The sequence below is a fragment of the Phodopus roborovskii genome, unplaced genomic scaffold, assembly GCF_943737965.1.
Source record: "Phodopus roborovskii unplaced genomic scaffold, PHOROB, whole genome shotgun sequence".
NCBI lineage: Eukaryota > Metazoa > Chordata > Mammalia > Rodentia > Cricetidae > Phodopus > Phodopus roborovskii.
Window position 1 is genome coordinate 2601403 of NW_026125295.1, and position 16185 is coordinate 2617587.

At 38.9% G+C, this 16185-nt stretch overlaps 1 protein-coding gene across 31 annotated transcripts in view; it reads left to right on the forward strand.

The window, feature by feature from the left end:
• Clasp2 (cytoplasmic linker associated protein 2) overlaps positions 1-16185 on the forward strand; it is a 165882-nt gene that overhangs the window by 97652 nt on the left and 52045 nt on the right. For 10 of the 31 annotated variants that reach the window (XM_051201527.1, XM_051201557.1, XM_051201535.1 and 7 more), the window contains 5 exons: positions 988-1005; positions 2786-2887; positions 9297-9467; positions 11425-11532; positions 15649-15711. In XM_051201527.1, coding sequence (XP_051057484.1) covers positions 988-1005; positions 2786-2887; positions 9297-9467; positions 11425-11532; positions 15649-15711 — 462 coding nt within the window. The remainder of the gene's footprint in view (positions 1-987; positions 1006-2785; positions 2888-9296; positions 9468-11424; positions 11533-15648; positions 15712-16185) is intronic. The other 21 variants (XM_051201565.1, XM_051201597.1, XM_051201580.1 and 18 more) reach the window with 5 other exon arrangements.

Here is a 16185-nt window from a genome sequence, read left to right on the forward strand (position 1 = left end):
CGCAACTTTCTTTTCACTCCGTCTGGGCCTATAGCATTAGCAGGAAGTTTGAGCTTTTAATAAAAAAGATACTGTTGAAACAAGATACTTTTTCCACTAATTATTATGTAAACTCTACAAATTGACCTTAATTTTTTTCTATTTTAATAAGATGGAAGCTTTATTTAATCTCAGGTTGCACACATGAGTGCTATTTTTATTATCTTTATTTTAAAGTATTTCATAATTAAAGTTTTGAATGAAGTGACAGCCATCAGGATGGGATCCCTCCATCCTTCCCTCCCTCTGTTCACTCTTGTAGATGTCCTCAAACCTTGATATTGCTGAAGTATTTAGAAAATGTATCACTTCCCAATCAAAGTATTTTTCTTGTTTGGGTCAGAATTATTAACCTTTTTGAGGTGCCACTGCTCTGTACCCCTTTTATTTAAAGTGTGCACCATGCCGTGTGTGTCACTGCCCTTTAGGAGTAGTGAGTTCCGATGTGTGTATTTGCTCATTTTCAACAGATTTCACACACATTTTAAGTAATTGTGTTGAGTAAGTAACTGAAGACCACTGTTAGCTTTTTGAATTTGCGTGTACTCTGATGAAAAAATTAGGCAAATGAATCCTAGGTCATGGATTTCATTTCTATACTAGCCAGTTTTTTATTTGTTTGTTTTTTTCTTAGCTCCCTTATGGGAAAATAAACAGAAAACATTTCTGCTCTAGGAAGGTTTATATAGTCCTTCATTTGCAAGGAAAAGTAATTAAAGAGTTAAATTGTTCTTAAGTAATTAGTTTCTTGGATTTCTTCAAACCTTTTAAAATTTAAGAATGCAATACCCAAGTGGTCACTAGAGAATTGTGCTGTTTTAGTTGTCTGGTTTTAACTTTTTGATGTGAGCTGTGAATCAAATGTTTTCTGATGATTCTTGGGGGGAGGGGATTATAAGGTAGCATTTTCAGAATTTGTTGAAATATTGTTTTATTTCTCTTATTTAGGAACAGCATCTGAAGATGGTAAGAAGTAAATATTTTGTTAGTAATACAAATACCTCTACCACTCTATTTTCATTGGTAGGACTTAAGCATTGAAACTAAACAGGCTAATTTATCTGCAGACCTCTATCATTTGCCAGCTGTGGTAGCTTCTGCATCCCCCCATTTGGTTGTGTTCATTGTGTGTGAATTTTTTTCTAATTCTTCATCATGCAGTTTTGCTTTATATCGAGGATCATTTCATGCTAGAAAAACAATTGCTTAACATGTTTAATAACGTATATAATTTCATTTTTCCCAATATTGACAAAAGAAATGCTTTTATTTTGCTTTTTAAAGAAAAGTCAATGCCAAGTCATTTCTGTTCTGTAGGAGTGCTGCTTTATCACTCGACATCAAATATGTCTAGTCCATCCAGTTTGAAATGTAGCTTTTAATTCTGAATCAATGGCTAGGGAGTTGGTTCATGATTCAAATTGGATTTGAGAATATAACTACATGCTGTGTATACTGAATCAAAAAATATTTATTCCTCAAAAAATATTTATTCCTTCTGACCTGTTTTCCGTCCTCATCCAGGCCTTCACGCTTGTTCTTTCCTAATCAATATAATCAGGTTGGGCTGCTCAGAATTTTGGAATTACCTACAAAATGTACCTCTTAATTTAAAAAGATTATAAACATTTAAAGAACAAACACTGTTCAGCATCAGTATGGATCTATTTGAGACTGGTGCATAGCAGTAGAGAGTTTACTGTCACTGGTTTTTACTACTGGCAGCTTACACAGACAATTTGATGAGCGTGCTTCCTTTAGTTCAAAAGCTGTAGGCATAGCCAATGGGGTGACCCAGTCTTTAACCCTGCAGTTCTCAGTGAGTTTCAGGCCAGCATGATCTACACAGTGAGTTCCAGCAGGGCCAGAGACCCTGTCCCCCACAACTCTAGAAATACGTGAGGACATTTGTAGTATGGTTTTATAGAGGGGATGAGGTGAGGGTGAAGCTAAAAGGAATGCATCTAGTAAGAAAAGAATATTAAGTGCCAGTTCTCTGTGGCCCTCCTTGTAAAATTGTTGGTCAGAAAAAAGGTGTGAACACAGCCGTGTGTACCTGTGTTCACCTGATCTAAAAAGATAGCTTGGCTATGGCATCTCTTCTGCAGACCTCTTTAGAAGTACACTGTTAGTTAAAAAGATTGCTTGGGGTTGTTTAAAGTTCTGGGCTTTATGTGAGAACAGTCTTAATTTCCTAGGAACTGGGAGGTTTTTATTTGTAGGGGGTGGGGCTTGTTTTGTTTTGTTTTGTTTGTCTTCTGATTGTCTCCCTATGTAGAGCAGTCTGGCCTTAAACTCAAAAAGAGATCCATTTGCCTTTGCCTCCTAAGTGCTGAGATGAAAGGTATGTACCACCATGTCCAGCATAATTAGTTATAATCACTACATTAATAATATCAAACTAAGAATGAAAGTCTTCTATAGTTTGACTTAATTATTATATAGAACATGTATAAAGCAGTATATACCTGGGCTTGGTGGTATACAGGCTGTAGTCTCAGATACTTGGAAGCTAAGGCAGGAGGATCTCCTAAGCCAAGGAATTCCAGATAAGCCTAGGTGGAGTGCCATTCCAGAAAGTAGACCCTATACTGTGTACTTTTACTGTTTAAGAGATGTATAACATGGAAATAATGCCTGCCTTTTTTCAGAATTTAAAAAAATACTTGAATGTAGTGGTGGTCCCCCGTCTTAATACTGAGTCCTATTGTGGGAAATACTCTAACTCTTAACATTTATTCCTCAGGTCGGGTGAGGGCCAAGCTTTCTGCACCACTTGCTGCGGTGGGAAGTGCCAAGACAGACTCCAGAGGAAGAAGTCGGACAAAAATGGTGTCTCAGTCCCAGCGTATGTACTGCTCATCAGCCCCTCCTCGTTTGTCAGTCTGCTGGGATGAATGGGTTTCTTTGTTACTGTTAGGAGATGATCAGTGGATAAGTTCAAAGCTGATTGTAAAATGACAAGCCACGTACTGAGTTCTTGTTCTGTACTTTAGGTTCATCATCACCTGACAAAAATGAAGGTATTTTTTTCAATGTTGTGGGTCAGTTGTTGTGCATGTTTGGGAGTTTTTTTGAGTGGGTGTTGTCTTGTGTTTGTGTTACTAGGAACACATTATGACCTCCACCTCTTAGAAAGAAAACGTTCATCTTCTATACAGTTGTTTGCATGGAGATACTTTAAACACAAATCTTTAAAATCAAGGTTCACACTCTACTCAAAAGCTTGCAGCTGTAGAGAATGGTGCCCTTAGAGGCACAATGATTCCTAAGTAGTAGATAAAATCTGTTTCTATTTAGCAGACACTATACAATGACAGATAAGTAGTATCTTCTTAATCTCCCCCAAATTTGTTAAGTCATCATAAATTTCTCTTAAAGTGAGAGAACAATTAGGCTAAAGTAACCAAATCTGCTGAATTCCATATGACATTTGAGATTTATGTTCTTACATTTTCACTGGTCACTGAGTTCCTTAAAAGAACAATTGACAAGCACAATTTTGGGACTAGGTAAAATGAATAATCAGTTTCTGTATGTTCAAACAAGTAACCCATATATAATGACATGTTTAACTGAAAATCATTTCATCCATTCCCTCTTAATCAAGAGATTGTCCTCTCTCTCTAAAATCGGGTAGCTTTTCTAAAGAAGTAATGATTAGGGTTCTTCTGTATAACCTAATTAATTATTTCTTAAAATAATTGGTTAAGGGCTGGAGAGATGGCTCATCAGTTAAGAGCTCTGGCTGTTCTTCCAGAGGACCCCCATGGCAGCTCACAACTGTCTATAACTCCATTTCCAGGGGATCTGATACCTTCACACCAAAGCACATAAAAACTAAAGACAAATTATAAAAGAAAAAGAGTGGGTTTAAAGATGATTGTCAGGTTGTAGATGTCCTATTTGTTTTATTAGCCTTGTTCATGGATCTTGGGATGATGGGTGAGTGGGGCAAGCAGAGATAAAGTTCAGAAAGATAGTAGGGCTCTTGAGTACATGTGTCACAACACGAGCTCATTCTAGCATGAGAATGTCCAGCAGACTATCATCACAAGCTTTCTGCAGGAGTCCTGAAATAAGCAGGAAGATTTGGTAGAATTTGTTTTCAAAATGAAGACTGTTTATAAACAGCCAGGACAACACATGGTCCTATAAGGCAGGGGCTTTTCTCTTACAGATCAAAAGTGGATAATAATGTCACATTCTTTTGTGATTCTGTGAGCTTTTGCAGTGATTCCTAGAGCACATCAATTACCAATGTAGTCTCCCTTCTTGTGTGCTGCCCAGACAAACATCAGTACAACCTGGGAGCTCGTTAGAAATACAGGTCTTGTGTACCACCACAGATGTACCGAATCTGATCGCTGAGTGGTCTGTGCTGTAGTCAAGTTTAAAGACTTTGGAGCTTTATTGTCCAAGGGGGAGTCCTGGCTCTTCTAAGTTAAAGTTACCATATTCCTCTGTATGTATCCATAAAAGGAGAAGGATGATAGCATCTACCTCATGGGACTTCCGTGAGCATCAAATAATAGAGAATATTTAATGCAGTTAAAACAGTGCCTGCCCAAGAGTAAATGCCATGACTGTTAGCTGATAAGATTATCCTTGTTGGGCTGGAGAGAAAGTTCAGTTAAGAGCACTGGTTGCTCTTCCAAAGGACCTGGATTCGGTTCCCTGTACCCACATGGCAGCCCACAACTGTGTGTAACTCCAGTTCCAGGAGATGAAACACCCTCACACAAAGTATATATAGGCCAAACACCAGTGCACATTAGATAAATAAATAAATAAATCTAAAAGAAAAATTGTCCTTGTTATTACTCATAATAAAATGAAAACTGAAATTCATCTTGATGTTACATAGTTTGATATCTTAATGTCCTTGCTGCCCTCATGAAACGGAAGTAAGCACTAAAATTAGTGTGTTTAAAACGTAAAGAAAAATTAAGATATTACATTGTCAATGCTCAGGATTTAAGGATAAAACTTAATTGTGAGATAATTTTCTGACTTCTTGTCATTTGTTGGGACCCTCTTCTTCAGTCATTGCAACTTCAGATCACCAGTGAAAAACAGAATTATTTTACATTTAGCTTGTTAAATAAACCTCATAGGATTCCCACTATAAAAATCATCCAGGTGGTAGATCATATTAGAAAGATTATAATTGTTTGCTTGCTTATTTATTTGAATGAGTATGTGTCCATTTCAGATTCTGAAATGTGTGATTTGTGTGCAAGTTTCTTCACAACGTATTTGCACAGGAGTATTCCTGTGACCTCCATCCTCACTTTGTTGTAGTGATTCATTAGGGGCTGCATGGTTTTGTATTATCATCTAGGAAAACAAAAGAGAATCTCTTGGATCAAAGCAGGTGTGTTCAGGTTCACAGAATAAATTAAAGCAGGCCTAATGGAAAGACTTGTGGATTTACTTTGAGAAAGCAGTATGCCCTCACTGTGCTGGTAGCGACTGACTGTGTACAGATGATGTACGGCCTGTTGGCTTCTTTCTCCTTCCTCTACCTCCTGCTTATCTGTGAATCTTAAGAAAGATTACATTTGTAGCCTTTTCATTTCCTTCTTTCTTCAGCTATAAGATGAGATATTTATTCCTATATCTAAGTTTCAATTGAATGTTTAAATAACAAAATTGTAAGCATTTAACAACTGAGATTTGGGACTTCCCGTAATGGACAAGCTGAAGAATGGGCATTGACTTTTGTCATATCGTTTCATCTGCTTTGTACATGAGTGTCAGCTATAAAAACTGTTAAGTGTGCTGCTTCTGTGACAGACATTTGTGCTATGGAATTTTTTTTAAAGTTTGCTCTGTTTTTTTTTTGTGTTAGTTTTTTTTTTTTTTTTTTTTTTTTTTTTTTTTTTTTTTTTCCCCTGAGAACTGACTAAAGCTTTATTATTTTCATCTGCCATCCATTTTAAACTGCTTCTTCCCTCTTCGTGGATTATAACCCTTACCCTAATTCTGCCTTACACTTGTTCAGGATCACAATCTGCTAATACCGTTGGTGGTAAGAATCTATAGCCTTTATGTGTACATCTGTTGTTCGGTCACCTGTTTTCATTAACAAGAATGAGTTCTATTCAGCAGAAATACCTATTAGATAATATTGTTCTGTGATTGTATTGAAGCACAAACTGCTAGTCATGAGTTCTCTTTGGTCTGTCTTGCTAATATAGATAGTTAAAGTCCTAAAACTTTAATTATCCAAGTTGACTCTACAGATACAAATATTAGAAGAGAGAGGGGCATGCAGTAATGTTTTCAAATTCTGCAACAGGAAAAAAATAGTTATCAAGTTTTGCTTCTAGGGCATTTCTGTTCTATACTATACTCTGGGGTGAGCATGCCCTTTTCTTCAATTCTGCAGTGGCTCTACCAGAGAAAAGAGCCTCAGTATTTTAAGTATAAGTGATTTCGAGTTACAGGTGCCGGAAATAGCCATATCTCCTGGGAGAGGGTAGCACTTACATAAAATAAACACGGCCAGTGTCATTCCTTAAGTAGAAGACATGAGTGTGTTAAAGCTCTAGAGAGCGAACCAGCATACTTTCAATCAGTTCATAAATGCAAAGTAGAAAGAGCAGTCAATATGTAAGTCTTAAACTGCACGTTTTCTGTCTGCTGAATAGACCCACATTTCAAAGAGTTTGTTTTTACTTCCAGTACCTCCACCCACACAATTTATTACTGGTTTTTACAGAATTCATACTGTATGCTCTCAGTTTGTCATAGTTTTATTGTTATTGCCAGTTTTCTCTTAACTTTCATTCGCCTATCTTGCATCGTGAGTTTGTGGCATGTTGGGTGTTTGGGTGTTTTTGTGTGTATGTTTAGTTTAGATATTGCATGGAGGAAACAGATGCCTCAACTATCTTGTAAAGGAGAAAGAAACCAGATTTGAAGATTTGTTTTGTTTTGTTTTGTTTGTTTGTTTGTTTGTTTGTTTTTCAAGACAGAGTTTGTGGCTTTGGAGCCTGTCCTGGAACTAGCCCTGGTAGACCAGGCTGGCCTTGAACTCACAGAGATCCGCCTGCCTGTGCCTCCCAAGTGCTGGGACTGAAGGCAAGCGCCACCAATGCCCTAGATTTGAAGATTCTTAATCTGCAACATCATGAAATTTTTTAATGAACAATCATTTTTAACTAGACAAATAATTTCCTTATAATTTAGAAGTCTTCTACTCAGTAAGTAAATTGTTAATGTCACAGGAAGCACTGATTTTTCACTTTATAATATTGCTATTGTGTGTGTGTGCTGATAACATTTAAGAACTAACCAAGAATATGAATTGGACTAAGCAAACCATGCCCAGAAAACATAACAATAAGGACCATAGCAGACCACATCCAGGTTGTTTGTGCTGTTAGCCTTCATACAGTAGCATAATCAGGAGCTTTAAATGAATGTTCCCAAGAACTCCTTAAAGTTACTTTAAGACAGCTGGCTAGAATGAAAACTGGCATCCTCTATAAGGAAGATGAGACAGTCCTCTGAAATACCTGCCTTGTACAGAGTGCCATTTTTGACACCCAGTGTTTGTTCCCATTGGCATTTGAGTCTTTAATCTGCTGGTTGGAAATGAGACCCAAATGGGTATTAATATGCAGTGCGAGCAGTGACTCTTACAGGGTAGTAAATAGGGATAACAGAGAAAAGTTTGCCCTGAAGATTTATTTAAATGCAGATTTAACTTTTCTATAATAGTGCTATTCAGTTAGATTGTATCTTTGAGCTGTCTGATTCATGTTTTTATTCAGTATACACATAAAGCAATTCAATCGACAAAGTCACCCCCCCCCCTTAAAAAAGTAGCCTGTGTGTTTCTAGTTTAAAAATGTGTTTCTTCCTAAGTATGGTTGTATATGCCTACAATGCTAGCACTTAGGAGGTAGAAGCTGGAGGATTGCTTCACATTCTAGACCAACCTAAGATATTCAAGAATGCCCTATCTAAAAATGCATTTCTTAACATTGCTAAATCCATACTCAGATCTCTGAGTTTTTCTGACATCCCTCTCTTTCTCCTTGACTACATCTCTGTTTCCTTTGACATTTCCCTCAGAGTTCTGGTCTACCTTTAGTACTTATGTGTCCTAGAATGTGGTCAGCGAAGAGGTCTCTGCCTTCGAATGGGGGAGGGGGGTTCTTTTTATCAACTGGCCCAATTCATTCAACATTTAATTTAAATTTAGTGCTTTATTTATTCCTTGGCAATTTCATACATTGAATACTATGTATCTTGGTCATACAGTCTCCCCTGCCTTTCTTTTCAGTCCATCTTTATCTTCCCCCTCTACCTAAATAATGCTACCAGCATGTGCAAGGATGTGTGTGTGAGAGGGTGACCTACTAGGGGCCACACCATGGGGAAAGAAAATTGACTCTCCCTTCTCCAGTAGCCATCAACTGCCAAAAGCTCTTCAGGTGTGGATGGGGCCTCACGAGCTCTTCCTCTATCCAGGCTGAACTATATTAGCTGGATGGATTAAGTGCAGGTAACCCAAGCTGCTGTGAGTTAATCAATATAGTAGTTATGTCCTGTCCCCAAACTACATTTCACAGTACTACTTCGGCCATCCCCTTACATTCCATAATGCCTTCTGCAAATGTGTCCTGAGCCTTGTATATGGAGGGACTTAATAGAGAAGTCTCAGAGCTGAGCATCCAACGGTTACTTATTCTAAGACCTTTGGACAGTTAGGAGTCTCTGCATTAATCACGGCCCACTGCAAAAAACCTTCTCTGACCAAATTCAAAAGCACCACAGTTTTAAATTTCGTAAAATTTAAAAATGTGAATAGCACCACTGACCTTGACCAGATATACTTCATGAGGCAAATTATTTTAAGAAAAAGCAAGTTGTGACTTTTATGTACACAGCACAATTAATAGTGATAGAATTAAGAGATTACATCCCTTTAAGTAATGCTTTAGCACAGAGCATCTTTAGCATATGAAACACAGTGTCAAATGTGGGATTCATCTGGGGATATTTTTACTGTTTGTCTTAAAAACCCCAGTAGTATTGCCATCATCAAACACACACTTGTACAGTTTATCCTTCAGAGCTGGCATGCGCAGCACTTTTCCCAAGCACATTTTGTTTGTATAGCTCTTCCTCAGTCCATTTCTTTGGTCTTAGAACCTGACATAATACCACAGTTTTCTTGTGTCTTTGCAAGTTCCCTTGGCATCAGCATTTGCATATTTTTATATGTGTTTCCTGTTTAGCTGGCAGCCGGTCTGGGTCTCCAGGAAGAGTTCTAACCACAACAGCCCTCTCTACTTTGAGCTCTGGTGCCCAACGAGTCCTGGTCAGTTCAGCTTCAGCCCAGAAGAGAAGCAAGATACCAAGGAGCCAGGGCTGCAGCAGAGAGGCCAGCCCGTCCAGGCTTTCCGTGGGTAAGACTCTGAGGTCCACCTTTGGCCTCTTTGAAAGTTCAAGGAGAATTGAAGTCTAGGTTGCTGAAATGTAGGATATGAATCGTGTGTTGAAATGCACACACAATCCCATGTGGCAGTCAGAGGCCATCTCACAGGAGCCTTTCTCTACTTCTACCGGTTCTGGGATCAAACTTAAGTGATGAGGCTTGACAGGAATTTCCTGAGCCATCTTGCAAGCCTGACTTTTTATAATATTCAGTGTTATGCATTTGCATTCACAAGCAAGTTTGGCTTCATAAGATGACTTTAATGTTGAAACATGGCTCAGGGCATAAGAACACTTGGTGCTCTTTCACAGGACCTGAGTTTGGTTCTCACCATCCATACTAGGCAGCTTACAACCACCTGCAACTCTGGTTCCCAGGGTTCTGGCACCATGTTCTGGCTTCTGTAGGCACTGTCACACATGTGGCACACACACACATGCACACATAAATAACTTGGTGGGGGGAGTTGTTGCTCTTTGTTTGTTTGTTTGTTGAACCATGGTTTCCTCTGTAGCCCTGGCGGCTGTCCTGGAACTCAGTCTAGACCAGGCTGGCCTCCAACTCATAGAAATCCACCTGCCTCTGCCTCCTGAGTGCTGAGATTAAATGTGTAAGCCAACACAGCCAGCTAAATACTTTTATTTTTTGAATTGTTGGGCATAGTGACTGATACCTTGGCCATGGCGGTTAATCCTGGGACAGAGGCAGAAGTATATAGTGAATTTTAAGTCAGCCTGGGCTACATAGTAAGACTCTTCTCTGTTACAAATTATTTTAAAGACAAAAATAAAAAGTTATAAAATGTATTTATTTTGTTATGAATCTAGTTTGCTACCAGGACATAGTCTGCCACGACCCCTCCTCTTCCTGAGAGTACTGAGTGTTGAGTGTTGTGGCGTGTGGGAAGGGACACTCTGCTGCACTCTCCGCTCAGAGCCCTTCCAGTAGCTCAGATCAGGCCATGTCTGGCCACTTTGCTCTGCAGTGAGGCCTCCCCGGATTTTATCCCAACGATTTCTGACTTTTTACCTCTTTTAAAAAACTTTTATAAAAGCCATATTTTCTTCTCATATCCTTAGTGACATTGTCGGTGGAGCTTCTTGCCTTAGAGTTGTGGCTTCCTTTGTGTGGGCTGTGGCCTGGTCCACTGTCAAGGATGTCACTCTGTCATTCCCTTTCACTGCTTTGCAGGATTGAGTGGACTCATCCTCGGATTGTCTCATCTTTCTTGATTTACTCTTTTGCTTGGCCTCATACACTTTCTCAAATAAATTCCTCAGAAATTGTGTTTAGGAGTCTGGGTTTTTGTCACTGCATTAAAAATGTCTTTATTCATTTCAGAGCCGGAGACTTCCTTTAGGCCTGCAGATTTAATAGCGCCAAGGACTTCTGGGATTGCATCCTCACTGACTTGTTTCTTTTAGTTTTCCAGACATTATTTTAGCAGGAGGAGCTGCTGCCACTGCTTCTCCTCCTCCTCCTTTCTGTTTTGTTGTTTGTTTGTTTCCAGGCAGAGTTTCTCTGTGTAGCTTTGGCTGTCTTGGAACTCTTTCTGTAGATTAGGCAGGCCTGGCACTCACAGAGGTCCACCTGCTCATCTACCTTCAGTACTCAGATTTTCTGTTTGGGTTTGGGTTCTTGGTTTGGTTTGGTTTGGTTTGGTTGTTTTGAGATAGGGTTTCTATCTGTGTATTGCTTTGAAGAGTACTCAGATTTTTCAGGCGCTTTTTTCCTTGTGTTTGTATTTTGTGTTTTTATTCATGAGGAGCTACATGGTGAGTTTGAGACTAACCTGGGTTCTGTGGGTCTAGACTCCATCTCAAAAGAGAAAATAATAAAAGAGTAATTTATTTTCAGCCCCAAATCAAGCAAACGCCTAACTTCTGCCCTCTGTTTCCTCTCACTATGCTGCTGCTGTTTGATGTCAGCCCGGAGCAGTCGTATTCCTCGCCCGAGTGTGAGTCAAGGCTGTAGCCGGGAAGCTAGTAGAGAGAGCAGCAGGGACACGAGCCCGGTCCGCTCTTTTCAGCCCCTTGGTAAGTGTCTGAGCAGGTGTGGGCTGCACTGCCGCCCCAGTGAGGGAGCCTTCACCATCTGGAGACCTCCATCTTCCTGGGATTCAGGGTTCTTCATCAATTGTATCTTTACTCTGCCATTCTGAGAAGAGAGTCCAGAGGAGTGATACATTTAAGTAATGAGTTTGGCCTTTGTAACTTATCTTTAATGACTGAGTCAGTCATTATATAAATGACTCCTATCACAGTCAAGTCAGTGTCACACAGATACAAACTCGAAATATCGAATTCAATTTCTGCACTAAGGAGGCTGACTCAGGATCATAAGTGAAAGCAACCCAGCCTACATACTTCTCTCTAAGAAGACAAAAAAAGAAAGATTGAATTCAGAACATTAGAATTAGAACATACTTTAATTTTTAAATATTTACTCACAAGTAAAGTATGAACTAGTTGATTAAGTAAATTTATTCCTTTTCAACAGAAAAATTGACTTCGACGTAGATCATTTAATGTAGTCTTCTAGAAAGACAACTACAGAGTGACATAAACTTCATCATCGTAGGGAAGGATTGACATTTTATATTATTTTATAGTTTAATCACCATGTAGCTAACTTATTTCTGATTGTAGTTTGTCTTATAATTTTGATTATAATACTATATTTGCCACCATTATAAAAGTATTAATTGTTTTTAAGGCCTTAATGTTTCCAGTATAACTGGACAAGCAGAATATTTTGCTTTGAGAATGTTTTAAAATTTTTCTCTGTACCCTTTTCATGCCTAGATCTCCTTTTCTGTAAAATAAGGATAATAGTGTATATAAAAATTAGGAATGTTTGTAAGTTTGTATACAGTAACAGTAAGTTGTATACAGTACATAAAAATTAGGAATGTTTGTAAGTTTGTATACAGTAACAAAATACTTGGAAGGCAATCCAGGGCCCACAGCAAGCTATGGCTGTTATTTTCCTCCCTTGGCTTACCTAAAAAAAGATTTTAATGGTATATGCATTTATATAACGCTAATACTGTACTGGTAGGAAATGTGTCAGGAAGAAACCAAATGTATTTCTGTTTATTTTAAACTTGTGCAATAATTTAAGATTGTATGAAATGTATAACCAAGTACTTTAGTTTAAAAGGGTAAAAAGGTAAGCGTGGGGCTGGAGAGATTGTCAGAGGTTAGGGTACAGGCTGCTCCTCCAGGGGACACAGTTTCAGCTCCTAGAACCTACATGGTGACACACTGTTTTTAACTCCAGTTCTCAGAGTCCAGCATCTTTTTGTGGCCAAGACGAAGAGAGAGAAGTGAGCCTAGTTAATTGGGTGCAGTGACACGTGCCTGCAATCCCAGCAGTCAAGGAGACATAGGCACTGAAAGTTTGAGGCCACCCTGCAACACAGCAAGACACTCTTTCAAAAACGACAGCAGCAACAAAAACCGTAACCTTGGTTAATAATCTAGTTTTTTAAAGAAACGTATGATATTGGAACTGAATGTAGGGCTTCCAAATTCTAGATAAGTGTTCTGCCACGGAGCTGTATCCTCCACTCTAAAATGCACTTTTCTAAGGAAAGATGGTGTGGGCATTAAACTAGCTATGTGGCCAAGGCTAGCTTTGAACACGTGATCCTCCTACCTTAACTTTCTGAGTCCTGGAGTTGCAAGGCTATGCCACCATACATAGCTAGGCCATTAATATTCTAGATTAATTTCAAAGCTTTCATTTGACAAATTACTTAGATTTGTTGCTACAGGCAGCTATTTCCTGATTCTCAGTCAACTTTCTACTTGGGATAAAGATGCTAAAACCTTTTAATCGACTTTTGCTAGAAGATTTTTTTTTTTTTTCAATTCCTAGATCAGTTTTCAGACATGCTTCTGTAATCTCATTATTTACATAAAAATACTGAACAGCGGCCCATGTGGTGGCCAATGCTGAATCCCAGCATTCAGGAGGCTGATTAGTCCTGTTTGCTTCACAGGGGTAGCAATCCAAAGGGCATGCCGTCCTCACCCTTCCCATTTTCTCTGTCCTGGAGGCACTCCTATATATCCTGACTTGATAGAATCTCTAGTCTTCTGTGGCTTTGAAGAATATATATACTCAGCACATGTATTCTATAGCCTGTCACACAGTCTCCACGGCGCTCTCTCTCTCTCTCTCTCTCTCTCTCTCTCTCTCTCTCTCTCTCTCTCACACACACACACACACACACACACACACACACACACACGGATTCTATAGCCTGTCACACAGTCCCCACGTCTCACACACACACGTGCACACACACGGATTCTATAGCCTGTCACACAGTCCCCACGTCTCACACACACACGCGCACACACACGGATTCTATAGCCTGTCACACAGTCCCCACGTCTCACACACACACGCGCACACACACGGATTCTATAGCCTGTCACACAGTCCCCACATCACACACACGGATTCTATAGCCTGTCACACAGTCCCCATGTCACAAAGCCAGTGTAAAGGTTTGAAAACGCAGGCAGTCAAAGCTGAGCAAAGTTCCACTTCTCTGAAACTAATCCCTTGCGTTTCTGTTTACTCAGGAAGCAAGAGTCAAGAAAAGATGTTCTGTATTGTAGCCACATGCATATACCTCTTATGTATATTGTAGCCACAAACTTGATAGATCTTACTCATGTAAACTATAGCCTGGACCAAAGGGACTGTTCATTCCTGAAAATTTTCAAAGATTTTCAACCATGAGGCATTTCCACATTATGGCTCAGATCTTTCCTCGACATTTTAGACCATTCCCTTACATAATATAATAACTAGGTAGTATAGTTATCTACTGGCTTTTTAGTACTAGATTTCAGTACTTATTAGCTATTTGTGCACTATTGTCTGTCTAATCCTTTCCCTCAGTCTTGTTGATGAATTTACTATTTATGACAGCCATCCTGTAGGAAAAGCAAAAGTGATTCTTGTAATAAAAAATAGTTAACAGCCCTCACTAATAAATCTGAGGAGGATGAACTTAAAGTGCAAGCTATGTATTTCACTAAAATTCATTTATGTAGTTGCTTATTTCTGGATGTAAGACAGGGATCAGCTTCCTATGCTGTCAGAATCTGAACAGAGATCTAAACATGCAAAGTATGTTAAGTTTAGGTTGTAGAGTGATATTTAGGGGGGATTCATTACAGATTTTAAGGGGTTTTATTAGGTTATTGATACTGTTTTGATGCTCAGACTTCCATTTCTCAATAGTGCATTATTGAATGTAGAGCTAATAATCTGTGGACTATTATGAATAAGATGCACATTAACAGAGGTGAAGTCAATGATTTTTGAATAATCAGAGCATTGTCTGTGTACTTTCTGAAAACAAAGGTCTTGAAAGAACACAGATACTGAGTTACAGCACTTAATGGTGTGGTTTTCATCACATAAATCAGCCTCTGTATTGTAATTCCCCATCTGTCTTAGTCTGCCCAGGCTGCTATAACATGCTGTAGTCTCTGTACTTTTAAGTGAGCAAGATTTATTCTCCCAGTTCTGGAGGCTAAGATGTCCAGGTGAAGGCACTATCCATTGTGTGCTGAGGGCCCCTGGCTTCTCCTCTGGAGCAGGAACTGCTTAGCTCCCTGGAGTCTCCCTTATGAGTACCTTGCTCTCATGACCAGATTGCATCTTAGAGGCACCACCTGCCTTTTAACACGTGGGGTCAGGATTTTGACATATGAATGGAAGGGCACAAAAATTCAGACCTATAAAATTAAAACAATAGTGCTCACTGGGTATTCAGAGTAAAGGAGATAAGATTAGTTACCATAGTGGTTTTTTTTTTTCCACTACAAGTGTTTGTTTTTGTTCTGTTTTCATGCTTGTACTTTTGACATTTCCCTCCATTTGAATACTTGCCTGTTTTGTCTCCTGCAGGCCTATGTCTGTCCACTTAGGTATAGTTTGTATTTGTGTCAGGGTTGATCTTGCAATGGTAGTTAATGTTGAGTTGCCGCATGTGGCGATACTCTGGTCATTAAATATGAAGAGTAACACCACTGTTAACTAACTCTCCTTGCCTGACAGTAGTGCTGCCACTATTCCTTGTTTCTGTGGTGATAGATGAGGTTTGTATGGTCCTGTTATTCCAGCCTCCAGACACCATTCCAGATCCACTGGTGCCCTCTACGCCCCCGATGTGTATGGGGCCTCAGGTGAAGGATGAGTACATTTTCACTGCCATCTCTGCGTTCATCTCAGATTTTGTCCTTTTCTGTTTTCATCACATAATGTCCATTTTAAAGTTAATTTTCATTATTTACATTTAATTTATTAGAGAATAAGTTGCTTGAGTTTTTTTCCCCCACAAGTAACTATCCTTCCTTTAGCAATCTTAGCATTTTTCTAACTAGCAGATGGGCGTTGTTTTTTGCTTGGTTTTTTTTTTTTTTTCTCTCTTTTTTTTTTTTTTTTTTTGGTACAACTTGCGTCACTTTTTAAATATAGAATTATAATTGTTTTATGTTCTCATTTATTTCATCTTTATATATGTGTGCTCAAAAAAAAAAAAAAAAAAACCAAAATGGTGGATGAAGTGTTTTAATTGTAAACAAAGGTATACAAAATAGTTGGTGGGAGGGTGAGAATTCATCTCTGGTTTGTTTATGTGTCAGACCAGTGGGCACGTA